Here is a 21,092-nt window from a genome sequence, read left to right on the forward strand (position 1 = left end):
GCCCCAGTCTCCCATAGTGCTCCCAGGCTTATAAGGACAAGGAAATTCCCGCCTAATAAATTTTTGGTCAGACCAGTTGTCTACTCTCAAACCCTGTCTCCTGATAAGATGTTATCAATTATAATGCGTGCCCGAAACTTCATTAGCAATTTTAATTTCACCCAGGTCCTGTGGTCCTGTGATCTCGCCTTGCCTCCATTTGCCTTGTGATATTCTATTACCTTGTGAAGCACGTGATCTCTGTGACCCACACCCTATTCGTACACTCCCTCCCCTTTGAAAATCACTAATAAAAACTTGCTGGTCTTGCGGCTTGTGGGGCATCATGGAACATACTGACATGTGATGTCTCCCCCAGACGCCCAGCTTTAAAATTTCTCTCTTTTGTACTCTGTCCCTTTATTTCTCAAACCGGCCAAAGCTTAGGGAAAATAGAAAAGAACCTACGTGAATTATCGGGGGTGAATTTTGCCCGATATCTGGCTGAATTTCCCCCAATATCCCTTGAGCCTAGATTTTTGTCCCTAATACTATTCTCCACTAAAAAACTAGAAGTCCTTAGAGAGTAGCTGATTTCATACCTTGGGGCAGGAAGAATTTTAAATGGGCCTGAAAAATAAAACTTTTGCCAAAGAGCATAGAGCTCTGAAAAGTTTTGAGATGTTATTTAAAAGGACTCTGAAGCCAGCTGACAAGGGGCTCCCATGAGCCAAACTATGACAACTTGAACACTAGGAGAAAAATGTTTAATTATAACTAACTGAATTATAATTAGCTAATTATAATTAACAAAAACAAGTCTGCAAAGACCTGATTATGTGATTCTCAAGAAAAAAATGTTTCTCTTCAAGTAACTAGCACTTCACTCAAGTTGATTTTATTCATATAAAAAATGCGCAGAGACTGGTAACAGCCACCACCTACAAAAGATCAAATTTTCTCAGCTGGGTGCGGTGGCTCATGCCCGTAATCCCAGCACTTTGGGATGCCAAGGCAGGTGGATCACGAGGTCAGGAGTTCAAGACCAGTCTGGCCAAGATGGTGAAACCCAGTCTGCACTAAAAATACAAAAAAATTAGCCGGGCGTGGTGGTAGGCACCTATAATCCCAGCTACTCGGGAGGCTGCGGCAGAGAATTGCTTGAACCCCGGAGGCAGAGGTTGCAGTGAGCTGAGATAAAGATGAAATTTTCTTAACATATTACCAAATGAGGTTTCTTATTACTTTCCCAATGGCTACTCCTAGTTTACTCATTCCCATCCCACCATGGTAGGAGATTCATTTTAATTAGTATTCTTTTCTTTTTTCTGAGACAGGATCTCACTCTGTCACCCAGACTGGTGAACAGTGGTGCGACTGATTACAGGTCACTGCAACTGGTGTCTCCCGGGCTCAAGCGATCCTCCCACCTCAGCCTGAGTAGCTAGGACTACAGGTGCACACCATCACACCCAACTAATTTTTGTATTTTTTTTGTAGAGACGGGTTTTCGCCATGTTGCCCAGGCTGGTCTCCAACTCCTGAGCTCAAGCAATCCACCCACCTAGGCCTCCCAAAGGTCCAGGGATACAGGTGTGAGCCACCACGCCCAGCCTAATACCCTTATATTACTACAAATCATTAAGTAAGCATGTCAAGGCACAGGATTTACAGGAACAAGAGAACCTTCAAATAAACCCTGGGGTCTTGAGACATACATACGTTAAAACCTTGCAGCAAACTTGAATGTGCTTTTAAATGAACTAGAAATTTATAGAACGAACTCTGTCTAGGTTTATTTGCACATTAGTGGTTATAACAGTAATTCTTTCTTTCACTGTTCTCCTTGCCCTATGTTCACTATGTTCCCTAAAAGAACTGGACAATGGCCTTTCCAAGGACAAAGACAAAACAAAGACTAATACACTTGGCTTTATTAACTTTAGTAAAGCCAGGTTAAAAAAAATAGTTTTCTGCTCCTATTCAAACATTTCTCTAAACTATATTTGCCTTGACCTCTCCTAAGAGACAGCATGAGAAGAGAGTCCATTTGTGGGGCTTACTACTCTCAAGTAAGGAAAAAAAAATATGCCAGAAATTTAGTTTTGTTGTAATGTTGTAATGTTCCAAGAATAGTAGGTAGCTTAGAAAACATAAAGAAAATTCAAGAACACAATACTGCTTCACTTAGTGAATCCAATTCCTCCCATATCCCTAGAAGTATTCTTGGCGCTGGGGATAAATGAGTTAACAAGACAAATCCCCTGACTTCATAAAGCTTACATTCTAGTGTGGAAAGCATACAATAAGCCAATATGGAATTAAATGTCCTATCTGTTAAGTACTAGGAGAAAAATAAAGCAGGAGAAGACAAAGTGACAAGTGTTACTTTTTAGACAAGTTTGTCAGGAAAGGTCTCCGGGAAAACTGTAACTGAGTAGAGACTTGACTGAAGTAAGGGAATAAGCTATATGAATATCTGAGAAAGAATTTTTCCAAGCAGAGAAGACAAAAAGTGCAAATGTCTGAGAAAGGAGTATGTTTGGTGGGCTCCAGGAAAAGCCAGGAGGCCAGTAAGGATGGAGCCCAGTGAACAAGGGAACATAAGATATGGTTATACAGGTAGCCAAAGTCAGATCAATGGAGCCTGACAACAATGGTACTGTATGAACTTTGAATTTTATTCTAAATATCACTGGAGTCTTTGGATGGTTGACAGAGGGAAGTAAAAGGCTCTCACTTTGAATTGGAAGGATCACTCTGGCTACTATGTGTGGGACAAGAGTAGAATGGAATGAAAAGGAAAGGAACAAGACCAGTTACGAAGCTATTGCAGCAGTCCAGTGGAATGGTAGTGTGAAGTTCTGGAATAACAGCAGTGGAGGAGTCAAAGTAATTGAATCCAGGATATACTGGGTAGGTAAAGCCCTCCAGTGGGCTGGATGTCTAAAATGTGAAAATGTGAAATGTGAATGTCTAAAATGTGAATGTCTAAAATGTAAAATGTGAAAACATGAAATCAAGAAAGACTCCATCTTTTTAAGCCTGAACAATATACAGTGGCAATATACCAGAGGTGGTAACACTGGAAGAGAGGGTTTCAGGATAACAACAACAATTTCCAAAGAGGACACATTAAATACGAGATCCTCTTCAGACATCTAAGAAGAGTTGTTAAGAAACAAGCTGAAAGATACAGGTTGTGTTCAAAGCAAGAAAGAGCTGGTGACGTAATTTTAGAGTCAATAGCATTTAGATAACATAATAGTAGCACAAAAATAGATAATAAGCCATTAAACTGAATAAGACCACCTAATACATAAGAAGATGAGCGAAGAGAATGAGGAAAAACCAACGAAGGAGGAGTAGGAAAAAACAAAACAAAAACAAAAACAAGACAATGCAGTGACCTAAAAGTCAAGTTTAAAAAAAAAAGTTTCACTCCTGAGAGTGGTTAGCTGTGTGAAATGATCCTGAAAGGTTAAGGAGGATGAAGACTAAAAGCTGGTTTGGGCAATATGAGATCATGACATTGACAAGAATAATTTTAGTAGAATGGGAGGAAGAAAGCTTGATTAGAGTGGGTTCATGAGAAAATGGTGAAAAATAAGTAGTAATCATAGGTATAAATAACTCAAGGATTTTTGCTATGATGGAGCAAAGAAGCTGTATCGTACCTAAAAGGGGATGTCGGATCAAGAGAGGCTATTTGTGTTGAAAGGGGGTGATTCTGCAGCACCCCCCTTACGCTAATAAAATAAATCACAGAGGGAAAAGTTACTGATGCAGAAAAGCAAGGACAACTGCAGAACCAAAGTCCGTAATACATGAGAGGGGACACAATGTAAGACACAGGCAGAGGAGCTGGCCTTATCCGCAGACAGTCTTTATTCCATTTTACCGGGACAGAACTACAATATACAGGTAGGGATGAAAGCAAGAAAATAGATTTGATGGTAGATGAATATGGAACTTCTTTTCTAATTGTTCTATATTTTTTATTTTTTCACTGAAATAAGCAAGATCATCAATAAAGAATCAAAAATGAGAAGGGGTGTTGGAAGTTTCAGGAGAAAAGAAAAGGTGGTGAAATAATCATCTTCAATAATCAAAGGGCCGGGCGCGGTGGCTCACGCCTGTAATCCTAGCATTTTGGGAGACCAAGGTGGGCAGATCACCTGAGGTCAGGAGTTCGAGGCCAGCCTGGCGAACCCTCTGTCCACCAAAAATACAAAAATTAGCCGGGCGTGGTGGCGGGTAATCCCAGCTGCTCGGAAGGCTGAGACAGGAGAATCACCTGAACCTGGGAGGCGGAAGTTGCAGTGAGCCAAGATCACACCACTGCACTCCAGCCTGGGGAACAATGGGCGAAACTCGGTCTCAAAAAAAACAAAATTAAAAAAAAAAAAAAAAATCAGGTGAGGCGCAGTGGCTCACGCCTGTAATCTCAGCACTTTGGGAGGCTAAGGCAGGTGGATCGCGAGGTCAGGAGTTCAAGACCAGCCTGGCCAATATGGTGAAACCCCGTCTCTACTAAAAAATACAAAAATTAGCCAGGCGTTGTGGCGTCTGCCTATAGTCCCAGCCCAGGAGGGAAACTGAGGCAGGAGAATTGCTGGAACCCGGCAGACAGAGGTTGCAGCCGAGATCGCACCACTGCACTCCAGCCTGGGAGACAACAGTGAGACTCCATCTCAAAAAGAATAATAATAATAATAATAGCAATAATAATAATCGGAGCCAGACACGGTGGCTCATACCTGTAATCCCAGCACTTTAGGAGGCGGGTGGATCACCTGAGGTCAGGAGTTCGAGACCAGCCTGGCCAACATGGCAAAACCCTTTCTCTACTAAAAATATGAAAGTTATCCAGGCATGGTGGTGCATGCCTATAATCCCAGCTACTTGGGAGGCTGAGGCAGGGAGAACTGCATGAACCCGGGGGGTGGAGGTTGCAGTGAGCCGAGATCACACCACTGTAGTCCAGCCTGGGAGACAGAGCAAGACTGTCTCAAAAATAACAACAATAGGCCAGGTGCAGTGGCTCACGCCTGTAATCCCAGCACTTTGGGAGGTTGAGGTGGGCGGATCATGAGGTCAGGAGATTGAGACCATCCTGGCTAACACAGTGAAACCCTGTCTCTACTAAAGATACAAAAAATTAGCTGGGTGTGGTGGCGGGCGCCTGTAGTCCCAGCTATTCAGGAGGCTGAAGCAGGAGAATGGCATGAACCTGTGAATCCAGGAGGCAGAGCTTGCAGTGAGCTGAGATCAGGCCACTACACTCCAGCCCGGGCAACAGGGCAAGACTCTTGTCTTAAAAAAAAAAACAAAAAAAAAAACTAAAGCTTCAAAAAGACTTTTCACTATTAAAAGTAACAATATATAGTACAGAAAAAAAAATCATATGAAAAAGAATTAACAGTCTAAAGTAATATAGTAATTAATGAATGTGCACAAAAGGGTGAAATTTAGTATTCTGAACTTCCAAGCATCATTTTGTTACTCTAACTAGACCTTATTGGAAAGAAAGAAACTATAGATTATTTGAAGGCTTTCCAAGAATTATACCTATATAATAGCAACACATCTGACAACCGTAAGGATTTCTGGAAAAATGTATTTTAAAATCTGTAACAATTTTTAATTTTTCTCATCTCTTAACTGTATATTCTGTAAGCATCAAGATGATATTCAACTTCAGAGAGAAAGCCTATCACTGTATCTAAACTCTATCTAACAACTATTGAAAACTTTACCAGTGAGAGACTATCTCCTACAGGTATCCTCTAAATACAATATGAATCCTAGTCCCTTTGATAACTTACCACTGACCTGAAAATTTTGGAAATTGCCTTGGGCAACCAACTCTAGCTACCTTTTGCAGATGCACAACATACAACAGCTTATTTAAGGGCACCCTAACAGTCCAACAGACCAGAAACTATTTGGTCTAGTTTGGCCTAGCCTTTCACAATATTAATTCCATAATGAAACATACTACTTTTTTCAAAACACATATTAACAAAATAAGCTTTAAACAAACATTAGATGGTTCATAGGCCAGAATAGACTATGAGCGATCATACTAACAGCCTGGATTACTGTTTCTCCCAGTCTTTATTCCCTTGATAAAACATTTATCTTCAGATATAAAATAATTATACTAAACCAGGGCTTAGGGAAAAAAGAGAAATAGCTCAGTTTTTTCACTTTGTCATTAATTATCAAAACTATTTAGGCAGATGGGAAACTTAGAGTTCAGTATAAAAACAAATGCTTAAAACAGAATATTGTTATACAAATGCTACATGCAGTGTATAGACATATGCAAAGTATCATATACATTCTTATAAATTCTTGAGTTCTGATACCTGTTTCCACAATCGTTTCGGTTTCTGTTGTCTCCAGCCCATCCATGCTGTCCTCATCTTCCACTGCAGTTTTCCCCCTACTTCGAGGTCTACAGAAAAAAAAAAAAAAAAAAAGCACATAGAGTTAAATGTTAAATTTTAAGGCTTAGACTTATATTCAACATAAAGCACAATTTGAAGGTATACAAAATAAATAATTTTGGGCATTTTTCCAGCATTTTACCAAATCAAGTAGAAAACATCAGAGTTTAGTCATTTTCTCCCTTAAATCCAGCACTTCCTTATACTCTAAACGTGAGGACAGACCCACATGAATATAATTGTGTCCTCATAATTCACTGAAGTATTCCTCACTCTGGTTTTGCCCCTCTTTTACATAACCTTCTGATGTCTCCCTCCGTCTACAGTAGTGGCTTTTAACAACATAATGGGTTCTTTACAAAGTTCACATACCAGGTTTAACTTCTACATTTAATAAAGTTGATGTGAAATGAACAGACATATATATTTTTAAAAGCTTTGTAAAAGGTGCTTTTGGTGACTGTGATGCAGATGACTAAAAAACAAAATTTTAAAAATTAAGCACGATTATAATCATGTCCACCTTACAATTATAATAACATTTAATTTATAAACACTTCAGGAAAGCAAAATAAAAGTAAGAGTCACAGTAAGGTGAGATTCCTGCCACAAAGCAATTGAAAAAAAAAAACTAATGCCTTTAAATTCTTTGAATTGTCCTAAATACAGTATAGAAATGAGTAAAAGAAAAATTAATAACACATAAGAGCAACAAGATATTACACATAAAAACTTGGAAACTGACAAAGCCAGTACTCAGATAATTTCAGTGTTTTAAATTATTTCACAGTATTTTAAATGCTTTAAAAGAAAAAGGCTGGGTAGGGTGGCTCACACCTGTAATTCCAGCACTTTGGAGGGTCGAGGTAGGTGGATCATTTGAGTGCAAGAGTTCAAGACCAGCCTGGCCATCATGGCGAAACCCCATCTCTACCAAAAAAATGCAAAAATTAGGCAAGCATGGTGGCGTGCCAGTAATTCCAGCTAAAGAAAAAAAAAACAAGGGAGGGAGGGAGGAAATAGAAAGAAAAAATACAAATCAACTCAGTATTTAATTGAAAGACATAAAATGTTTAAAAAGTGAAAAACAGCCGGCTGTGGTGGCTCACATCTGTAATCCCAGCACTTTGGGAGGCTGAGGCAGATGCATCACCTGAGGTCAGGAGCTCACAACCGGCCTGGCCAACATGGTGAAACTCCGTCTCTACTAAAAATACAAAACTTAGCCGGGCGTTGTGGCGTGTGCCTGTAATCCCATCTACTTGGGAGGCTGAGGCATGAGAATTGCTTGAACCTGACAGATGGAGGTTGCAGTGAGCTGATATCGTGCCAATGCACTCCAGCCTGGGTGACAGAGTGAAACTCTGTCTCAAACACACAAACAAAAAAAGGGGCGGGGGGGGAACAGTACGAAATAAAAGAATAATATGAAAAAAGAATAAAACAAAGAACTGTGTTTTAAACAATAAGAAATCTATTTAAGTCTTGTTCTCATAAAAAAGTTAACCAACCTAGGCCAGGCGCGGTGACTCACGCCTGTAATCCTAGCACTTTGGGAGGCCGAGGTGGGAGGATCACCTGAGGTCAGGAGTTCAAGACCAGTCTGGCCAACATGGCGAAACCTTGTCTCTACTAAAAATACAAAAATTAGCTGGACATGTTGGCACACATCTGTAATCCCAGCTACTCGGGAGGCTGAGGCAGGAGAATCGCTTGAACCCGGTAGGCAGAAGTTGCAGTGAGCCGAGATCACACCATTGCACTCCAGCCTGGGAAACAAGAGTGAAACTCTGTCTCAAAAAAAAAAAAAAAAAGTTAACCGACCTAAACCATGAAAGAGCTATAACATAAAAATATATTAAAAATTAAAGTGACCAGCCAGGCGTAGTGGCTCACACCTGTAATCTCAGCACTTTGCGAGGCCGAGGCGGGCGGATCACCTGAGGTAGGGAGTTCAAGACCAGCCTGACCAACATGGAGAAACCCTGTCACTACTAAAAACAATATAAAAACAAAAAGAAAAATTAGCTGGGCATGGTGGCACATGCCTGTAATCCCAGCTACTCGAGAGGCTGAGGCAGGAAAATTGCTTGAACCTGGGAGGCAGAAGTTGCGGTGAGCTGAGATTGCACCACTGCACTCCAGCCTGGGCAACAAGGGTGGAATTCCATCTCAAAAAAAATTAAAGTAATCAAAGCCTAAATCGTTTTATAATTAAATTACTAAAAACTATCAAAAAGTCGGTCTTAACCAAAAATTAAAAAAAAGGAAATACCTGACTCAGAATTCCAACAAACACTGTCAAAAACTATGAATGAAAATAGAAACTGAGAACAATCCTATTGAATATAATCAGAATGCCAGGATGATTCAATATTAGAAATTTGCTAATGTTACATAACAAGTCAAGCAGTCAAAATAGCATCACTTCAAACTTCACGGGGGAGAGGGGAAAGAAGGCAGAACTAAATAAAAAGACAACAAAACCTGAAAGATGAAAAAGGGTGATTAGAGAGAAAATACTCTAAGGTGGATCTTATTGTTCATGGACAAAAAGAAAGAACATCTTTAGAATTTATTAAGTAGTTGTTTTTAGGCCGGGCACGGTGGCTCATTCCTGTAATCCCAGCACTCTGGGAGACCAAGGTGGGCGGATCATGAGGTCAGGAGATCGAGACCATCCTGGCTAACACAGTGAAACCCCATCTCTACTAAAAATATACAAAAAAATTAGCCAGGCGTGGTAGCGGGCACCTGTAGTCCCAGCTACTTGGGAGGCTGAGGCAGGAGAACGGCGTGAACCTGAGAGGCAGAGGTTGCGGTGAGCTGAGATCGCACCATTGCACTCCAGCCTGGGCAACAAGAGAGAAACTCCGCCTCAAAAAAAAAAAAAAAAAAAAAAGAATTTATTAAGTAGTTGTTTTTAAATTTGATAGAAAACATTAAAATAAAGTGGAAAGAAGGGATGAGAAAATGTGATCAATCCAACAGCAGGCAGAAAAGGAATGAAAACAAATGGTACATAGAAAATAACATAAAAAGATAAATATAAATATGAATTTTCACAGTAAACATAAATGGCTTAAACTGTCATAATGATAAAAAATTAATTTACTTGGATAACATGAGAACTTCAGACTATATAAAGCAAACATTTACAGAACAAAGAGAAATTGATAACTAATCATTAGAGAGATATTAACAACCTACTCTCAGAAACTGAGAGATGAAACATTATAGTTTGAAGCATTTAAACAAGTATTTGGACAACACATTGAGCAAGCATTACTAGATTACCCCATCAGTCTTCCTTTGTGTCTGACTCTGTTCAAACATAGTGGATACAGAAATAAACAAAATCCCTCCCTTCACAAAACTACATTCTAGTGAGAACAGACAACAGTAAACAAGTATTACACATATAACATCCAACAAAAGAAAGCAAAGAAAAAGGGACTAGCTATTTTAAATAACAGACTTATAAATGTTTTAAAATAAAATTTTATAAGGAGCCACTTCAGCACAGAACTGAAAATGAAGCAAACCACACAGATATCTGGGAGAAAAGCACTGCAGCAGAAGGAACAGCAAATGCAAAATTCTTGAGATGAGAGCAAGCGAAGGGGGTTAGAGGGACAAGAAGGATATACGGTGGCTGGGGCAGAGTGAGTGGTAGGGGGTAAGAAAGCATGAGGTCTAAGAATTTCTTTTTAATAGGATCACTTTTTGTTTAGAAACCTGTAGACCAATGCAAGAACTAGGGACTGGGAGACTAGAAACCCTCGAAACAGTCCTAACATGGCTGCTTCAACGAGGATAGAGAATGAGAAAATAATTCACATGCTATTATGGAGGCAGAGTTTACTTTTCATCTTTCCTTTGTGATTTTTCATAATCACAAACATCCACTTTTAAAGAAATTGGAAATCGTATGGTTTAGCTGACTTTTTAACTTAATCTCTCAGACCCATGTTTTGCTCCACTCTGAGTTTTTTCTCCACTATCTTGACCATCACTGTCTATACTATTGTTTGTTTTGGCACAACTGGCTTTATTTCAAGCTCATTCTGTCTAGTTTATAATCTCTATCAACATATCGGTTATCTGCATTGCCCTACTTACTCCTTAAAAAATAATTTTGATTTTAATTTTTGCTTTTCACATTTTTCTTCTGATTTCTATTCTTGGTTTTGGCACTAGGAAGACATGCTTTTTACGTTGATCAATTCATCAGAATTCCTTTCCTTCTGGGCAATGGACCAACTTATTGACATCATGTCATTTTCAAATTTCCTTTATTTCATTGGTGTCATTCTTATTGCTGCCCATTGGCTTCTGCCATGTGACTTTTCTGACTAATCAAACACTATATTCTGAATGCAAAGATAATGGTCATACTCTTCAAAACCCTATTAGTTGCCAACTTTCATATTTAAACAGCAAAATAGATACGTTTTATATTTCCATATTGAGTCAGATATTTCCAATTTCAGTTTTTAATGAAAGTTTGAAGTCTAATTACAAATGACAACATGAAGATTATTTATTTTAATCCTTCTTTGGGTTTTCTTCATTCCCCTCTTTTTCCTAGTAACCCTTTCATTTCAGTGTTCTTCACTTCACTTTATTACCAAGAAATGTGAAGTAAAAGAATACAACTAACTTTGAGAAAATTTTCTCCCAAAACTTTATGTTCCATATTAATCTCAGAATCTGAAACCAACTTGTGTTCCTAAAGTAACACAGGAGACTTCTACATAAAGCCACATGGGAGTAAGACAGGTCAAAATTACCCTCCAGCCCAAACAACTAGGAAACCAGACAAATATAAGAAACAACCTTATTATCAGACACTGGGCAACAGGTACGGTGAAGGGAACAAAGGGAAAGAAACATGGCGACCCCTACCATGGCACAGGCTTTCTGCCTGGCATTAATTTAGAAACTACCACACAGAGAGACAGGAACCCAAAATGAGAGCTGAAATGAGAAGACAGAAATCATAGGTTCAGGTGGCTCAAGAAGACTAGAATTTGTGGGACAAAGTACCCAAGAGAAGAGAGGTATTCAGAGAAAGAGCTCCAGAAATCTGCACAGGGATACCCTTGAGTTTCAACTGAATACCAATCTGCACATGTGTGATGTGAAATCCCAGAAGACTGAACAAGAACAACTTCCAGGGAGAGAGCAATTACAGAAGAACAATTCCCAGAGCTCACAGAAAGCTGCGAATCAACTGTATTGTCTCTAGCCAACTGTATTGTCTCTAGCCAGAGTGGCAAGACCTCAATGACTATGTAACACATTCAGTAGAGACCAGAGTGAGACACACCTTTACGAGCAGGGCTAAATGAGCCACAGAACAAATGCTATTCTAGACCATCCCTAAAAGACCTGACAAATAAGTCTCAACTTATCCTGAGAGTGACTCTGTATGAAAAAATAAGTCTCAACTGAACAATAATGATTCACAACTTAACTACTAGGCATAATCCAATAATCCAGCTATTATAAGTATGCCTCATATGTGCAAGAATGTAAAGAAAACATGAATATGAGAGAAATAGAAGATATTAAAAATAACATGGAACATCAAAAGATAACATCAAATGCAAATTTCAGGCCAGGTGCGGTGGCTCACGCCTCTAATCTCAGCACTCTGGGAGGCCAAGCCGGGCAGATCACAAGGTCAGGAGATCGAGACCATCCTGGCTAACACGGTGAAACCCCGTCTCTACTAAAAATACAAAAAATTAGCTGGGCGCATGGTGGCGGGTGCCTGTAGTCCTAGCTGTTCGGGAGGCTGAGGCAGGAGAACGGTGTGAACCGAGGAGGCAAAGATTGCAGTGAGCCGAGATCACGCCACTGCACTCCAGCCTGGGTGACAGAGCGAGACTCCGTCTCAAAAAAAAAAAAAAAAGAAAAAAAAAAATGCAGATTTCACACTGAAAAGTTAACATGTGATTAGAAATGACAAAAGAAGATAACTATCCCTAAAGACATAACAAAAAAAAATCTATTCAAAATAAAGAACAGTATGAAAAATGACAACACAACTACAGTGCCCTGTGGAATAATAGCAACCTACCTAACATGTGTGAGGTTGCGGTTAAAGGGATAGGGACAAAAAAATTGTTTAGTGAAATAATTAGCTGTAAATTTTAAAAGCTGTATGATTATAAACCCACAGATCCAAGCACAACAAAATCCGAAACACACACACACACACACACACGTACCAGTAAGGTACTTTATAGTCAAATTGCTGAAAAAGATTAATAAAGAGAAAATATCAAAAGCAGCAAAAGAAAATACACATTGCTTAAAGAGGGAATAAAGTAAAAATGACTGCAGGCTTCTCATCTGAAACTATGTAAGCCAGAAGACGGTAAAAAACATATTTAAAATACTAACGAGAAAATTAAAGGAAAAACCCCTATAAACACTGAACAAAACATGCAGCAAAAAAAAAGTATCCTTCAAAAACAACAGTAGGCCGGGCGCAGTGGCTCACGCCTGTAATCCCAGCACTCTGGGAAGCCAAGGCAGGCGGATCACCTGAGGTCGAGTTCGAGACCAGCCTGGCCAAGATGGTGAAACCCTGTCTCTAATAAAAATACAAAAATCAGCCAGGAATGGTAGCAGGCACCTGTAATCCCAGCTACTCTGGAGGCTGAGGCAGGAGAATTGCTCGAACCAGGGAGGTGGAGGTTGCAGTGAGCAGAAATCACACCCCTGCACTCCAGCCTGGGTGGCAGAGTGAGACCCTGTCTCAAACAAACAAACAAACAGTTAACTAAAAACTTTCTCCTTTCTTTTTTCTTTTCTTCTTTTGAGATGGAGTCTCGCTATGTTGCTCAGGCAGGTCTTGAATTCCTGGTCTCAAGCGATCCTCCCACCTTGGCTTCCCATAGGGCTGGGATTACAGGCATAAGCCTCCTGGCCTGGTGTTTTGTTTTGAAGTGTGCTTTGTCTGATATTAACATAACCACTCCAGCTTAATTTTGATTAGTGTTTGCATGTTTTATCTTTCTCTTTAAATATGTCATTTTATTTCAATTGTCTTTCATGTAGACAGAATATAATTAGGTCTAAAATAGATTCTATTAGCTGGGCATGGTGGCACGTGCCTGTAGTCCTGGGTACTCAGGAGGATGAGGTGGGAGGAACACTTGACAAAAACAACCCAACTCAAAAATGGGCAAAGAACTTCCATAGACATTTTCCAAAGAAGTTATACAAATGACCAAAAGCACATGAAAAGATGCTCACGATGACTATTAGAAAAATGAAAAATCAAAACTAAGATATACCACCTCACACCCATTAGGATGGCTACTGTGAAAAATAAAAAACAGAATAACAAATGTTGGCAAAGACGTGGAGAAACTGAAACACTAGTGCACAGGTGTAGGGAACAGAAAATGATATGGACCCTGGAAAACAGTATGGCAGTTTCTCAAAAAGTTAAAAATAGAATTACCATGTGATCCACAAATTCCACTTCCGGGTATATACCAAAAAGAATCAGAAGCAGAGTCTCCAAAGAGATATTTATACACCCATGTTCACAGCAGCATTATTCACAATAAATAAAACATAATTAACAGTTAAGTAAAATGTGGTACAGACATACCACGTTGGCGGTATGTCTATGGTGGAATACTATGCAGTCTTAAAAAGGAAGGAATTTCTGACATATGCGATACTACAACATAAATGAACCTTGACAACAATCTCCTAAGTGAATTAAACCAGTCACAAAGAAAAAAAAATAGTGGATGATTCCACTTATATAAGGTACTAAGAGTAGTTAAAATCAGAGACACAAAGTGGAACGGTGGTTGCCAGAGGCTGAGAGAAGGGAGAAACTGGGAGTTACTGTTTAATGGCTATAAAGTATAAGTTTAACAAGATAAAAAAAGCTATGACAATGGATAGTGTCTACATTATGAATGTATCTAACATCACTAAAATGTACGCTTAAAAATAGTTAAGGGGTTGGGGGGCCACAGACGGCCGGGCGGGGTGTAACCGGCCGCTGAGCTGCAGCCCTTCCGTGTCCGCAGGCTTCGGCCCAGCCGCCGCCGCCCATAAGCTATGAAGGAGCTTTACAACTTCCCGGCCTGCAGGGCCAGGCGCAGCAAGGGCCAGCGCCTGGCGGGCACGATCGCAAGGTCGCGCAGAAGCTCCTCAATGGCCAGCGCCAGCTGCAGCCTCGGCCGCGCACTTGCCTCACCTGAGCCTGGGATCTTGCTCTTGCGGAATCCACAGGTCTTTCTTGAAGAAATCTGTAGTCAGAACTCTGTGCTGCATTTTTATCCAGGGAAGGAACAGGAAGAGAAGAGTGTGGTCTCCTAGAAATCTAGCACCGGAGAAACGAGGAAAATTCTTCCAAGCATGGTCTCCCACTCAGAGCTGAGGAAGCTTTTCTACTCAGCAGATGCAGTGTGTTTTGATGTTGACAGCACGGTCATCAAAGAAGGAACCGACATTGAAAGCAGCTGCCAACTATTCCAAGTTTCCCAGCTGGAGGAGCCCTGCCCCGCATCTTCGCAGAAGCCCTGAAGCAGACACCCCAGGGAGCACCTACCAGGGGCATCCCCGGCTGGCACCAGCATACGAAGTGAGACAGGGTCTCGCCTTATTTCGCAGGCTGGTCTGGAACTCCTGAGCTCAAACAGTCTACCCACCTCCAAACAATCTCCAAAGTTCTGGGATTACAGGTATGAGCCACCTTACCCAGAGAGGCAAACCTGGATTGGGAAAGTCGACATTAATCAACTCATTATTCCTCACAGATTTGTATTCTCCAGAGTATCTAGGTCCTTCTCACGGAATTAAAAAGACTATACACGTGGACAATCCAAAGTTTTAATCAAAGAAGGTGGTGTTCAGTTGCTGCTCACAATAGTTGACACCCCAGGATTTGGAGATGTAGTGGATAATAGTAATTGCTGGCAGCCTGTTATCGACTACATTGATAGTAAATCTGACTACCACCTAAATGCAGAATCACGAGTGAACAGACGTCAGATGCCTGATAGCAGGGTGCAGTGTTGTTTATACTTCATTGCTCCTCCAGGACATGGACTTAAACCATTGGATATTGAGTTTAAGAAGCGTTTGCATGAAAAAGTGATTATCATCCCACTTATTGCCAAAGCAGACACAATTATACCAGAGGAATGCCAACAGTTTAAAAAACAGATAATGAAAGAAATCCAAGAACATAAAATTAAAATACATGAATTTCCAGAAATAGATGATGAAGAAGAAAATAAACTTGCTAAAAAGGTAAAGGACCGTTTACCTCTTGCTGTGGTAGGTAGTAATACTATCATTGAAGTTAATGACAAAAGGGTCAGAGGAAGGCAGTATCCTTGGGGTTGTTGCTGAAGTTGAAAATGGTGAACATTGTGATTTTACAATTCTAAGAAATATGCTGATAAAAACACATGCAGGACTTGAAAGATGTTACTAATAATGTCCACTAAGAACTACAGAAGCAGAAAACTGGCAGCTGTGACTTATAATGGAGTTGATAACAACAAGAATAAAGGGCAGCTGACTAAGAGCCCTCTGGCACAAATGGAAGAAGAAGGGAGTATGCAGCTAAAATGAAGAAGATAGAGATGGAGATGGAGCAGGTGTTTGAGATGAAGGTCAAATAAAAAGTTCAAAAGCTAAAGGACTCTGAAGCTGAGCTCCAGTGGCGCCATGAGCTAATGAAAAAGAATTTGGAAGCACAGCACAAAGAATTAGAGGGAAAACGTCGTCAGTTTGAGGATGAGAAAGCAAACTGGGAAGCTCAACAATGTATTTTAGAACAGAACTCTTCGAGAACCTTGGAAAAGAACAAGAAGAAAGGGAAGATCTTTTAAACTCTCTACTGACCACCAGTTACGTATTAGTTGCCAATATGCCAGCTTGGACATCAGTGTTTGTTGGATCCGTTTGACCAATATGCACCAGTTTCATCCATAATGACGGATTTAACAGCATGACAAAAATTATTTTTTTGTTGTTGTTCTTGATGGAGATTAACATGCCTTGAATTGTCTAGGATGTTGTGTACTTCAAAAGTAACAGCTCTAAGTACCTCTCCTACATTTTCTTTTTCTTTTTTTTATTAAACAGCTATCTTCAGTTTAATGCAGGAGAACATTTTACTGTTGTACAATCATGTTCTGGTGGTTTGATTGTTTACAGGATATTCCAAAATAAAAGGACTCTGGAAGGTTAAAAAAAATAGTTAAGGGCCAGGAGCAGTGGCTCACACCTGTAATCCCAGCACTTTGGAAGGCCAAGGCAGGTAGATCACTTGAGGTCAGGAGTTCGAGACCAGCCTGGCCAACATGGCGAAATCCTGTCTCTACTAAAAATACAAAAGTTGGCCGGGCATGGTGGCACATGCCTGTAATCCCAGTTACTTCGGAGGCTGAGGCAGGAGAATCACTTGAACCCAGGAAGCAGAGACTGCAGTGAACCAAGATCACACCACCGCACTCCAGCCTGGGCAACAGAGTGAGGCCCTGTCTCCAAAAAAAAAAAAAAAAAAAACAGTTAAGATGGCAAATTATATTTTGTGTATATTCTACCACAACTTTTTTAAAAGTCAAATCAAAATCTGATTGTTTGTAAAGATCAATGAAATTGACAAGCTTCTAGCAAAACTAACACACACACAAAAATGACTACTATGGTTTGAATATCATTTGCCCTCACCAATGGTGAGGCTTCGCCTTCACCATGTTGAAGCTTGGTCTGCAATGTAGCATTGTGGAGAGGTGGTACCTTTAAGAGGTGATTAGGTTGTTAAGAGGGATTAATGTCGTTCTCAGGAGTTCTCACTCTTGGAGGAGTGAACCCACAAGAGTAGGTTGTTATAAAGTGAGGATGCCTCTCATGTTTGGCCTCTCTTTGCAAACACGTGCTTCCCCTTGCACTTCTCTGCCACGTTATGACATAGCACAAAGCCCTCACCACATGCGGCAACCCATCTTAGATTTCTCAGCCTCCAGAACCATAAACCAAATACATCTTTTTCCTTTATAAATTACCAACTCTCGGGTATTTTGTTATAGCAATAGAAAATGAACTAAAACAGGAAAGAAAGAGGGGATTTCACTATAGACCCCACAGACATTAAAATGACAATAAGGTTGGGTGCGGTGGCTCACGCCTGTAATCCCAGCAGGCAGATCATGAGGTCAGGAGGTCGAGACCATCCTGGCTAACACGGTGAAACCCCGTCTCTACTAAAAATACAAAAAAAATTAGCCAGACATGGTAGTGGGCACCTGTAGTCCCAGCTACTCGGAGAGGCTGAGGCAGGAGAATGGCGTGAACCCGGAAGCCGGAGCTTGCAGTGAGCTGAGATTGCACCACTGCACTCCAGCCTGGGTGACAGAGCGAGACTCCGTCTCAAAAAAAAAAAAGACAATAAAAGAGCAGTATGAACAACTCCACATACATAAGTTTGATATCTTTAAATGAAATGGACCAATTCATAGGAAATGACAAACTACCAAAACTCACCCAAGATGAAATATGTAACCTGAACAGCTCCGTAACTCTTAAAGAAATTGAATTTATAGTATGAAATTTTCTGAAATAACAATCTCCAGGCCCAGATGCTTTCACTAACTAATTTCCAACCAACATTTTAAGATGGGGTAACACCAAATCTACAGAATCCCTTCCAGAAAACAGAGGACGGAACAACATTTCTCCACTCATTTAATGAGGTCAGCATTATCCTAAAGCCAAAATCAGGCAAAGACAGTACAAAGAAGCAAAACTAAAGACCAATTTCCAAAGTGATCATAAACACAAAAATCATCAAGAATATATTAGCAAATCAAACTCAGGAACATAAAAAGAGTAATATACCACACCATGGGGGGTTTATCCCAGGAATGCTACACTTGTTCAATATTCAAAAAATCAATCAATGTAATCTACCATGTTAGAAGTCTAAATCACTGGTCAGCAAACTACGGTCCAGAGGCCAAATCCAGTCCTGTACTTGGTCTTTGTAATAATTTTATCGGAACATAGCCATGTATATTTGTTTACATACAGTCTACATCTGCTCCCATGCTACAATAGCAGATATCAGCAGTTACAACAGACAGCATATTGCCAGCAAAGCCTAAAATATTTACTATGTGACTCCTTATAGAAAAAAATGTGGGAGGTCACCACCATTAGACCTGCCTTACAAAAAATGCTAAAGAAAGTTCTTCAAATTGAAACAAAAGAACTCTAAAAACATAAAAACATATTAAAGAATAAAACTCACTATAAAGATAACAATATATTCAAATTCAGAATACTCCAATACTGTAATGGTGGCCCCTAAATCAGATTTAAGTCTAGTATAAATGTAAAGAAACAAAAGTATTAAATATTAACTATACATACAACAATTTGGTAATGGATACATGATATATAAAAGATATACATTATGAAATCAGTAATACAAAATGTGAAAGGAGACGTTAAAATGTAAAGTTGTGGCATACTGTTGAGGTTGTCAGCTTAAAATAGACTATTAACACTGTAAGATGTTTTATGTAAGCTTCATGGTAACCACAAAGAAAAGGCTGTAGTAGATACATAAAACAGAAAAGAACCAAAGCACATCACTATCAAAAAAATCATCAAATCACAAAGGAAGACAGCAAGAGAGGAAGACTGAAACAAACAAACTTATGAGTCAGAAAAAATGACAAAATGGCAGTAGCATCTCTTTACCTATCAATAATTATTTAAAATGGAAATAAATTAAATACTCCAGAAGACACAGATTGGCTGAGTGATTTTTTTTTTATTTTTTCATTTCATTTTTTTTTTTTGAGATGGAGTCTCGCTCTGTCACCCAGGCTGGAGTGCAGTGGCATGATCTCAGCTCACTGGAACCTCCGCCTCTCAGGTTCAAGCAATTCTCCCACCTCAGCCACCTGAGCAGCTAGGATTACAGACACACACCACCATGCCTGGCTAATTTTTGTATTTTTAGTAGAGATGGAATTTCACCATATTGGCCATGCTGATCTCGAACTCCTGACCTCAGGTGATCCACCTGCCTTGGCCTCCCTAAGTGCTGGTATTACAGGTGGGAGCCACCGTGCCTGGCCGAGTGGATTTTTAAAAACAAGATCCAATGATATGCTGCCTACAAGACACATAAAACAGAAAATCAAAAGCATATCACTACCAAAAAATCGTCAAATCACAAAGGAAGACAGCTAGAGAGGAAGACTGGAACAAAGAAACTACACGAGTCAGAAAAATTGACAAAATGGCAGTAGTAACTCCTTACCTATCAATAATTATTTTAAATGAAAAGAAGCTCTCCAAAAAGAAGACACAGATTGAATGGATTTTTGTTTGTTTGTTTGTTTGTTTAAGACAGAGTCTCACTCTCTTGTCCAGACTGGACTGAGATGGCGTGATCTCAGCTCACCGCAACTTTTGCCTCCTAGGTTCAAGCGATTCACCTGCCTCAGCCTCCTGAGTAACTGGGATTACAGGCACCCGCCACCACATCCGGCTAATTTTTGTATTTTTAGTAGGGATGGGGTTTCACCATGTCGGTCAGGCTGGTCTCAAACTCCTGACCTCAGGTGATCTACCCACCTTGGCCTCCCAAAGTGCTGGGAATACAAGCGTGAGCCACTGCACCTGGCCAAGTGGATTTTTAAAAACAAGATCCACCTATATGCTGCCTACAAGAGGCTCTTTAGCTTTAAAGGACTGAGGCTGAAAGTGAAGAGATGGAAAAAGATATTCCACACAAATGTTAACCAAAGAGAGCAGAGGATCCTTACATAAGATAAAATAGACTTTGAGTCAAAAAGTGTTACAAGAGATCAGAAGTCAATTCATCAAGAGAATGTAACATTTATAAATATATATATACATGCCCCAATTTGGAGCACCTAAATATATAAAGCACTATCAACAGAACTAAAGGGGGAAATAGCAATACTGTAATAGTGGGGAACTTAAACACCCCACTTTCAACAATGGATAAATAATCCAGACAAAAATTAATAAGGAAACACAGACTTGAACATTACAGACTAAATGGACCTAACAGACACATACAGAACATTCTAGCCAACAGCAGCTGAATATACATTCTTCTTAAGCAGACACAGAATATTCTCCAGGATAGATCATATGTTAGGCCACAAAACAAGTTTTAACAAATTCAAGAAGAATGAAATCATTTCAAGTATCTTTCTAACAACAATGGTATGAAACTAGAAATCAATGACATAGGAAGAAAGCTAAAAAATTCACAAAGAAATCAAAAGGGAAAATCTGTTAATATGGTTGTCATATTTACAATCAAGGAAAAATGATCATCTCAACAAATGCAGAAAAAAATCAGATATAAATGCAGTAAGACTTCTGTGTCCATGGGTTCCGCATCTGTAAATCCCAATGACTACGGATCAAAAATATATATTTGTTTATTACTCTGTCTCTTTAACTGTATACTCCATGAAGACTAGAAATTTGTTCTATTCATTGCTGCATCCCCAACACCTAACAGCACCAGATGAAACATAAGCACTCAATATATGTTTTGTTGAATGAGTAGATGGTTCTATAACTCAGGACAAAAATATGGATTCAATA

General features: G+C 39.7%; 1 protein-coding gene and 1 pseudogene across 19 annotated transcripts in view; one reads left to right on the forward strand and one right to left on the reverse strand.

The window, feature by feature from the left end:
- KMT2C (lysine methyltransferase 2C) overlaps positions 1 to 21,092 on the reverse strand; it is a 306,855-nt gene that overhangs the window by 220,090 nt on the left and 65,673 nt on the right. For 18 of the 19 annotated variants that reach the window (XM_063641729.1, XM_063641734.1, XM_063641726.1 and 15 more), the window contains one exon: positions 6,354 to 6,442. In XM_063641729.1, the coding sequence (XP_063497799.1) occupies positions 6,354 to 6,442 (89 nt within the window). Of the gene's footprint in view, positions 1 to 6,353; positions 6,443 to 7,271; positions 7,430 to 21,092 lie in introns of those variants that run through there. The other variant, XM_063641742.1, reaches the window with a different exon arrangement.
- On the forward strand, positions 15,163 to 16,490 carry LOC129476868 (septin-7-like; annotated as a pseudogene).

This window comes from Symphalangus syndactylus, chromosome 6, assembly GCF_028878055.3.
Source record: "Symphalangus syndactylus isolate Jambi chromosome 6, NHGRI_mSymSyn1-v2.1_pri, whole genome shotgun sequence".
In the NCBI taxonomy this organism is placed as follows: domain Eukaryota; kingdom Metazoa; phylum Chordata; class Mammalia; order Primates; family Hylobatidae; genus Symphalangus; species Symphalangus syndactylus.